Source organism: Trachinotus anak, unplaced genomic scaffold, assembly GCF_046630095.1.
Source record: "Trachinotus anak isolate AG129_WGS33_773 ecotype Australia unplaced genomic scaffold, CSIRO_AGI_Tana_v1 ptg000019l, whole genome shotgun sequence".
NCBI lineage: Eukaryota > Metazoa > Chordata > Actinopteri > Carangiformes > Carangidae > Trachinotus > Trachinotus anak.
The window spans coordinates 16127029-16137030 of NW_027273870.1; the positions used below are offsets into that span (position 1 = coordinate 16127029).

General features: G+C 43.8%; 1 protein-coding gene across 2 annotated transcripts in view; it reads right to left on the reverse strand.

Moving 5' to 3' along the window:
- pax5 (paired box 5) overlaps positions 1–10002 on the reverse strand; it is a 55631-nt gene extending 45629 nt beyond the window's left edge. For both annotated transcript variants that reach the window (XM_071504514.1, XM_071504513.1), the window contains exon 1: positions 9628–10002. In XM_071504514.1, the coding sequence (XP_071360615.1) occupies positions 9628–9673 (46 nt within the window). In that variant the 5' untranslated portion in view covers positions 9674–10002. The remainder of the gene's footprint in view (positions 1–9627) is intronic.

The window sequence follows — 10002 nt, forward strand, 5'->3', positions numbered from 1 at the left end:
ACACACACACACACACAGATTGCACAGATTTCGACTGTGAAACACTCAAGAACCATTTGTTTTAAAAAGACAAGAACATAAAAACTTAACAAGTTATCATTAAACTTTAAATAAGGCATTAAAACTCCCTACCACGCACACACACACACACACACGAACACGATGTTGAGAAATCGGGGCCTTTTCTTATTAGTGTGTTAGCCTACACACACACACACACACACACACAGTGCACACTCACCCACTGAGAGAGACACACACACACACAGCACATCCACACTCGCCCACAACAACATTTCCACGCGTCACAGTCGATTCATCCCAACCCCTCTCTCTCTCTCTCTCTCTCTCTCTCTCTCCCTCTCTCTCTCTACCTTTGACATTTTTTAGGTGTAATCGTTTTAAAGCGTCTCCGCGCTCTGACATATATAACTTCAGCTGCGCCGTGACCGTCGGCACCGCGGATCAGTGGCTTTGGTGAAACGGCAGGGAAGAGGAAACGTGATTCGTTCTAGCTTTTTTTTTTTTTTTTTTTTTTAATCCTGCAGGATAACGCACCGTGGGAACCTCTGTCAGTCACGTCACACAGGTTCTCTCCGGCACTAAACTGCAATAAAATGTATAATGCATAATCTATTACACGCTGAAATACCTGTAGGACGCTTTATTCCGTTTTGTAGCGCAGCGGCAGATCAACCATGCAAATTGTGAAAATGGGACTCTCCATTGAAATCACATTTTTTTCAGGCCATAGGCTATAAAGTGTGTGCGCATTTAAAAAAAAACGAGTTATTGATGTGGCTTGTTGAAAGTGCACATGAAGTTATTATTTAATTATTTCCTGTCGTTAGGACTTCCATTGCAGACAATCTCCAAAGATGGTTATAACTAAGAATATGATATTCGTTGCAGATGTATGTTGGGATTTCTTCAGCTAGGTCCAGCACGAAGTCAACAGGACTTGTTGTTTTGTGGTTTTCTTTTCAAGCTCACTGTTTTTTTTTTCCTGCTCAGAGGTTGTGAAAAAAACAAAAAACAAACAACAGAAGTCTTGTTTTTTTTTTCTATTGTTATCTGTATGAACCTTCGTGCAGGCTGCCTCACTTGTATCAAATAAATTCCATGTGAAGGGAGGTAGCTGGTATTTGGGGAGGGAGAGTGGACTGGAAAAACAAAGCAGGGCCCGCCATGTCACGACTGAGTGACCAAGTTGTGTGTGCCCCCCCCCCGCCCCATTTATAGCCTATATGTGCTGCCATGGCTACGTCCCCCAAAAAGCACCTGCTCTGCTGAAGTGTCCTTGAGCAAGACACTGAGCCTGCGACATGCTGTGAGGGCTGTACCTGTGTGTGTGTGTGTGTGTGTGTGTGTGTGTGTGTGTGTGTGTGTGTGTGTGTGTGTGTGTGCGTAATGTGACCTGCTGGGCAGCGAGAGGAGAATTTCCCTGCGGGGGATCAACAGAGTCTCACCTTGTTATGATTATAAGACCCGAGCAGATCTCCGCTTGCACCTGTGCAGTGTGTGTCTGTCTAACCTGGTTATGTGCAGAAACACTGTTACTGCTTGTGGATCAAGTTCAGCTTTTAGTCATGCTTTGTTAACCCGATCTCTCTCTCTCTCTCTCTCTCTCTCTCTCTCTCTCTCTCACTCCCTCTCTCTCCCTCTTTGACCCCTGCACCTCCTCTTCCCTTCAAAGAGGAGAGCACAGCAAACCGCGCAGCAAATACAACTAAATGTAGCCCCATGCAGCCTGCATTACAATGCGTTTCACGATTAAAACATTTTTAAAAGCACTAGCAATTGTGTCAATTTACACCTGTTCTTTATGTACAGCCTACATTTATTAAATGGACTGCGAGTGACAAGACATTAAAAAAATGAGACGTAACAAATGCACAAAGGAGAATGTATAAGAAAAAAATATATAACACAATTTAGGCCTAAAGTTTTGCATGTATCCACATTTTAAAACGCTGCAAAAAAAAAAAAAAAAAAACACCCATCCTTTCACAAGTCATTAAGTGGACTCCGCTCATTTTTTACTTAAAGAAAAATATGAGCCAATATATGAAGAGATCATTCACTTGCGTACAACCAAGGCGATTATTATTATTATTTTTTAAATAAATTAGGCCTACAGCGTCTTCAATTTATCAATCCAATATTAAGACGTTTTTTGGATTTGCACGAATGATGGATCGGGCTGGTTTTGTATGGGTGCTCACATGATTTCAACACTGTTGCAGACTCTCTCTCTTTTTTATTTATTTATTTATTTTTTGGTGTCGTTTCATCAGATTGCTAAATAAATTAGAATAGCCTTAGAGGAGTCAAAGGAAGGGTGTTTTTTTTGTTTGTTTTTGCAGTGTATGGTGCAGCTGGAAATGCTACTACTCCGCTGTTCTTACTGCATATGCACACAGAGTTGAAGGTGGGAAGGGGGGGGGGGGGGGGGGGGGGGTTCAGTTCAGGGCAGATGGGAGCATGCAGACTGAGGGAATTATAAAACGCATGAACTTACTGTGCATTGCCGCGAACGGGTCGTGCTTACAGTGAATCTCCATCGGTAAGGTTGGGCTGGAGGGCCCCGCGACGATGTGAGGGGTCTTAAAAATGCCACCGGATGCCCCGCTTCAGTCGGCCACTTTACTGACAGACCGTGACCTCCAGTGGGATGAGGAAAAGTGGGGAGGGGGGTGGGGGGTGGGGGGGTAGGCTATCGGTCCCCTTCAAACTTTTTCTCGATTAATTAAAAAAAAAAAAAAAGAGAGAGAAAGGTTAATTGAGCGAAGGGGTGACACAGGCTGTAGCACTTTGTTAGGAACTAAATGGGAGCGTTGCAGGTGGACGGCGTCAAAAACTACGAATCAGTGACGGGCTCCCTCCTCCTCATGGGGACGGGACACCACAGCCGGTCTGTTCTGGCGTCTCCAAAACCAGAGGAGGGAAACGACAGCAATGGTGCTCATCCCTTCAGCTGCACGTCAACATCGAGTTGCATCAGTCCAAGGATGAAAAAAATGTAAAACTTTTGCAAAAACAACAATAATAATAATATGTAGACAAAAATGTATATAACTATATGTGGGGAGCAAACAAAGTAGGTACAGCCTCCCTCCCTTTCTCTCCTTCTCGGTCCGCTGGCCGTGACCCCTGAACTGCGATGGGGGCTGAAGTTTCTCCTCTCAGTCTGCTCAAAAATATTGAATAATGCAAAAAATATGAATGGAAAAAAAAAAAATGCCCAGTTTAAACAACCAAACTCGTTACAGATCCACGTTTGGGTTTTTTTTATTATTATTTTATTGTTGTTGTTGTTTTTCTTCCAGGTTATTTTGTGCACATCGTCCTCGGCAGCTGCTTTCGCATCACTTGGTAATCTCCCATCAGCAAAGCGAGTGAGCGCTCACGTCTCGAAGACTCATATCCACCATGTCAAAAAAAAAAAAAGAAAAAGAAAAAGAAAAGGGAAGGAAATGGAGAAATTGCACAGCAGAAAAAAAAACCAGCACTCTCTGGTTTGGATAAAAGGCTGCAGAGGCTGTTATCCTGGCAGCTCTTGGTCTCTCTCTCTCTCTCTCTCTCTCGTTGACCAGGACGCAGCAGCTGCGGGACTCCGGGTTTATGTGAGAGTTTGGAGGCGAATTTCTTCGCGCTGGGAGAGAAGAAGAAGAAGAAGAAGAAGAAGAAAAAAAAAAGGGGAAAAAAAAAAAAAAAAAAAAAGACAGTCCTGCAGAAATTCACAGAGTACTTTTCTCGGGAAAACGCCGGGCACCGTGCGTACAGTCAGCGCACAGACGGGCTCCTGGAAGCACACGGGGCTACAGCTGTCCGCGCCACAGCGTCCACGGTGGCGCACGCCGCGTTTCAGGACCTGCTCTCGTGCGGACAGCGCCCGCGCTCCCAGCCCCGTGGAACCCTAGCCTCCACGCGCCGGCCCAGCTGCACGTCACTCACAGCGGATCCAGCCAATCAGGAGGCGGGGGGGGGGGGGGGGGGGGGGGGGGGGGGGGGGGGCTGCCTCCGCGTCAGCGCCAACGCCGGCTTGGACTCGGGCGCGGGGAGGGAGGTGGGGGGGTGGGGAGGGGGAGGGGAAGGGAGGGGCGGCGATTGGCCGGCGCGAATCCCGTGGGCCAATGACGCCCTGCATGCCATTGTCAGTCCACCAATGGGGAGGCTCGGTGGAGCGACGCAGGGCTCCGGGAGTAGATGATCGTATGTTTAATTTCAATTAACGAAGTAAAAAAAAAAAAAAAAAAAAAAAAAACCTAATGCCTTTATACCCATTTGCGCTCAATTTATTCATGTCAATATTAAATGGCTAATTAAATGAGTATTACTAAAAATGAGGCTTAGTTGCGGCAAGGTTTTATAAATGAGGGAATGCTCAACAGCAAGTGTCCATCCTTCTGTAGCTACTATAGGTTCAAACATAAATAAATAAATAAAAAGAGTCTATGAACGAAAGGGGCTGATTTTAAAGGCGCGCACGCTCTTGGTTAAACGAATTTAAGTTCAGTTTTTCACTCCAGAACCTTTAGATTGTGATTCCTTGTATTCCCTGGGCCATCTTTGCAGGCCTGCAGGAGTGAGAGCTGTCAACAACTGGCCCTGCATAATTTCCCTCTTTCGTTCAAAACAATGTCATAAATCTTTAGCTTGGGGAGGATTGAGAGAAAGCACATGAAACATGCATTCCTACTCATTACCTAATTGATTGCGAATCCAAACGGATGTCGTTTTTTTTTTTTTTTTTCTTTTTTAATGAAATGCAATTGGCGAGCTCCGCATTTACACTCCAAACTGAGAGAGAGGGGGATTCAATACATGCTCGTCCCACCTGACTTGAGAGGGCATATCTAAGCCTCGCCCCAGTAATATTAACCACACAAATAGCCTAAAGCATGAGCCAAATTAAAAAGTGTTATTTCCCTTCTTCCTGTTTCTAGACATTTAATCATTTTTTTTTTTTTTTTTTTTTTTTGTTGTTCGTCGGTGTTTACACCACTTAGATCAGACACATTCAGAGCCATACAGGACAGAAATAATCACGTGATTCATGCCCATATAACAGCATCACTAAAGATGGGCCACTGCTTCTATTTTCATGTAGGAAGCTGTTATGTACAGTGGCACACTAATGAACGACAACAATAACAATCTTTACCTTAATCTTCCTTTTATATATATATATATATATATCCTCAACAGACTTACAGGTCTGATGTACCTCAAGGCAATGCATCTGATCCTGAAAAGGTCAGTGTATGATATTATTGAGTTTATTTCATTTTTGATTTTTTTTTTTTTTTTTTTTTTTTTTTGTAGGTTTCTTGCTTTGCATCATGATTTCAATCCGTCTTTCATAATGATCACTTCTGCCCTCAGACTATGGTAGACATGGCTCATGCTGAAGTGGCTTAAATCCAAATCCACCAGAAGTGGTCGGACTGCCAGGCTGGCCTCATCAAAACAAACACACCTCTGCTTGTTCTCTGTTGTTATGTTCTGTTTAAAATGATCTGAGAGGAACTGGAGGGTTTGACTTTTGCTTCTCTGTAGCATAGGCATCTTTAGTGTGGCTGGGTTTTTTTTGCCGGATGAACCACGAGGGGGCGTTCAACCGTGGGCAATATGCCCGCACGCACACGCACACGCACGCAGATACAGACACAAGTTAATGCAAGACATACAGAAACTTCACCACCGACATGTTTAAACTCAGGAGCCTCCCCAGCGGTCCAAGTGAGAGGGCCCTCAGAGCCCGAACGTACAGGCCCTCACTTTAAACACATGGCAACATAGGATGAGTGAGTATCTGGTGTTTTGGCTGTTAAATAAGCCACTCTGTTCCTCCAACGCACATCTTCAACACTAAATATGGTTTCATGAATCTTCATTGATTCCACATCCCGGCTCTTTAATCCACTGACAGTAAAATACACCCCGAAGCATTCACACTAATCCTCATTCATATTTCACATCTGTTTCTTGAGTATATTCATGAATTAGGCCTCATACAGATCTGACAGACAGCAAACCAGATTGATTTTATTTTCATATTTAAAAAAAAAAAAAAAGACAAAAAAAAACAGAAAATGAAAGAAAAAAAACCTAGACTTGCATCATGCACCAAAGACATTATAGGCCTGTATTTCGGCCACATGTGAATGAAAGAAACACAAGTGGGCGTATTTAGACTATGGCCATGACTATGGGAGACACTGCTGCGAGAAAATACTCTGCAAACTCTATTTTCTATATATGGTCCAACATACAGATTTTATTTCTATTTCTAAATTTCTATTCTTTGTATTTCTTTGCTTTTACAAATAAATAAATAAATACATAAATTTGCAATTTGGCTCTTGAGATCTCCAGGCAGGGACTTTAAATCCAAAGCATAGCCATATCACAGTTTTTCCGTTTCCGTTGGATCCGTGCAGCCGGAGTCTGGTTTTATTTATTGAGATATAGACGCGAGCGGTTCTCTCCCCGCAGAAGTAAATTGCAGCAGTCGCCCTTGTCTCTCCGATTTGCAAATTAAATACATAAGCAATTAAAAAATCCAAACACAATCAATCATGTATACAAATTGTTGTTGCTTTAGGGTTGGAAATTTGAAGAAAAACTTCCATCAGGGTAGGACGACTTTAATCCGGGGGTCCACAACCATTACCATATTTCATTACCTCTCCAGTGCTGGAAATGGGAGGATGGGAGGGTGGAGGGGGGAGGGGGAGGGGGGAGGTGGGGAAAAGGGTGTGTATACTTTTTTTTTTTAAAACATTAGTAAGAATGTGGTTGAGTCGTGATAATCATTTGGAGGCAAATTGGAGGCAATGTTGTTGTTTAAGTGCTCCATCTTTCCTTCCCTCTCTCCCTCTCCCTTCCCTCCATCCACCATGAAAGCCTCGGCTGTTTTGCTTTTTTGCGCCCGAGCCTCGAAACGAAAAAGCAATGAAAAATTAATAGCGCATGTTAACTCCACCAGCTCGTTTATTACACGCCCGCTGACTGTAAACATAATGAGAAAGCTCCCGTATCTCTTCTTAAGTTTTCATTTGCTTATAAAATATAAAAGTCATAACTAATAAATAAAATATATGGACTGGAGAGTGAACATGTCGTGGACTTCCCGGGGCGGAACTCGACTGCGCACCGAGCAGGTAGGAACCACGCCAGCCGCTTCTCCCACGCACAGGCCTGATCAAACGCACCTATTTGTAATCATCTGGGTAAAGACCAGTCTGTCATCTGTCAGACGGGCTGCGAGGCCCTGCTGGCCACAGTATCAGTCGTCAGCCACGGCCTGTGTTATGACGGGGCACTTGAGGTCAAAATCAAAGTGGGCCATGCCATGTGAGGTCATCGCTGCCTCTCTTTCTCTCTCCCCTCCCTCCCCTCTATCCTCCATCTCTCCACACCGCGGCTCTTCACTGGTTTCCGCTGTGCACTGACGCCGCAGCAGAAATCTTATTTGGCCCGTTCATTGCACATATTTATATTATTTTGCCAACGACTCGGATATTCCAGACACAGATATGTACTGTATGAAGCCCAAATGGTCAGGGAAACTCATGCCAGAGTTTCCTCTCCTCTCATCATTACGCTGCAAGGCTTGGTTGAAGGTGACACAGTATAAAGCTGGAACCTAATCTGACCCTATTGTTTTGCCTTTGGTGAGTTTTTTAATCATTACAAAAGAGAGAGGAAAGATGGCACATTTTTTGGAACATTTTATTTAAATCATAGGTCAAGGATCTTAGATGTCTATAATACCAGAGCAGAAAAGTAACCACTGTCTATTTTGTTTTTTTTTATTAATAGTAAAATAATAATTCAACGTCAGCCACTGGCCCTCTTGTCGTCCGACAGTGACTGAAATGGCGGCCCTGCTCTTTTGGAAAGAACCGGTCTACGCACTTTTACGCACTGCCAACCTGCAGGGCGGGAAGGGGGGGGTCTCATTAGATCCACATTCATCCTCACAGATTCTCCTTTGTACCCCAAGCACGTATTTTAAAGAGAGAGGAAATGGAGAGGCTGTAGGTATAGGCCCTGGGCCCTGAAGACTTTTCACATCAACAAGGGAGGGCCTCCTTTAAACTCTGATTTCCTCAGTGGTTAAAAGGTTATTATCCAATTGCTACAAATCCCATAGCTTTCACCATTTATCAGAGGGTAAGGCCCACTCCACAAAAGACTGCAAAGAGGGCATTATTTGTCTTACAGACCATAGGCATTATTTAATGACAAATGTCCACACAAGGCCTGGCACTAGCTAATGTACTTCTATTAGGAGACAACGTGTCGCAGCACCATTCCCTGCTACAACATTGTGAAACTGAATATGAAGAACACTGAATGTAGTCTGCCTCTCAACAGAAATGTTGTTTCATAATGTTTTAAACATCTGCTATGCATGTGTTATCATATTGTTAGTAACAGGCAATCAGGGAGATAAACAAGGCAGATTTTTTTTTTTTTTTTTTTTTTTTTTGCTTTTCTGGAGGAAAGGCTCTGCACCGGGTCCAGTGCCCTTTCAGAGAGGCTGATCACCTGCCCACAGTTTCTTAATGACAAACGACGTTTTATCAATGCAGACGCAGCGGGCAGCAATATGAAATGATGTGATATCCATTGGGTGCCATAACAAAGTCGATGGCCTGATCCACCGCTGTACCAGACCCCGCTGTTTTATGAATAGGCCTATAGGAGGTGAACCTGTTGAATAAAGTGATGCAGACAGGCGGGGGAGAGTCAAGCTCAGACTCCTTGAATTTGGGAGGTGATCTGGGGATAAACCGGCGAGTTCAACTTGCGGTCCACAAAAAAAAAAAAAAGAAAACAAAAAGCTTCCACCTGCTTATCATCTCACACCCATAAGATGGGTCTCAAAGACGCTGATTTAAACAGGACTTATTGACTGAACTGTATTTAAAAATATATTAACACACTTGTGAGTCGATGCAGGCCCGTGCCACACAAACACACACGCGCGTATACACACAAACACACACTCAAGTACAAACTTTCCCAAATTCACTGCACTTCATAAGCACCAATCAGGTGCACAGCCCAACACGTGGAGCTGACCTGACGCACAATGTGGTACCAACCAAAACCAAGAAATGTATCCACATTGTCTAATGTGTCTAAAAATGCAAACAAAAAAAAAAGGACTAAACAAAGACCTTTATGCCATCACAATCATAATTTAAACTATCCAGAATATAGATACCAAACTGCAAAACCCTCCAGCCTCACATCTTTTCTTTGGCTCTTTAAAGTCTCAGAAATGTCCTCAAAGACAGCAAAAAGTTTCCCAAAGCGGAGTACAAGCTGATCACCCTGACTCCAAAAGTTTCACAAACTTCAGACATAGGCCTAACACAGACTAGTGCATGGGCAACTAGTTAAGAAAGTTAAAAAATAAAAAAAAAAGGAAAGAAAAGAAAAGACAACATTTTCAATAACCTTCAGTTCTAGAAACAACTTCCGCAACATATGTAAAAGTTGCTCACAAGCAGAACCGTCAACCGACAAAACAACAACTTGTTTAAACGGTAAAACTGACGGTTAACAAAAGTGAAATTAAGCTCAAGTGAGGCGGTGCGAACCTACCTGCTCTCCCCAGCCGCAGTGCAGGACTCTTGGGCCCCTGGTCCATGTTACCCCGTTAGAACAGGGGGAGGCGATGGAGGGAGAAAAAAGGAAAAGAACAAAAACTTTTCTCACTGTCCCCCTCTCCCTCTCTTCCCCTCTCTCTCCCTCTCTCTCTCTCTCTCTCCCTCCCTCACTCTCTGGCACTGTTTTCGTCTTTCCCTCTCTCTCTCTCTCTCTCTCTCTCTCTCTCTCTCTCTCTTTTTCTCCTTTCGTCCTACAGTACTTTTGGGGCGAGTTGTAGGTTGAAATAATTCGACCCTTCCGCTCCCTATTGCACTCCCTGCAAGTGCTCAGTCAGCTGCAACTAAACGCTTTAGGTGGAAAAAAGGCTTG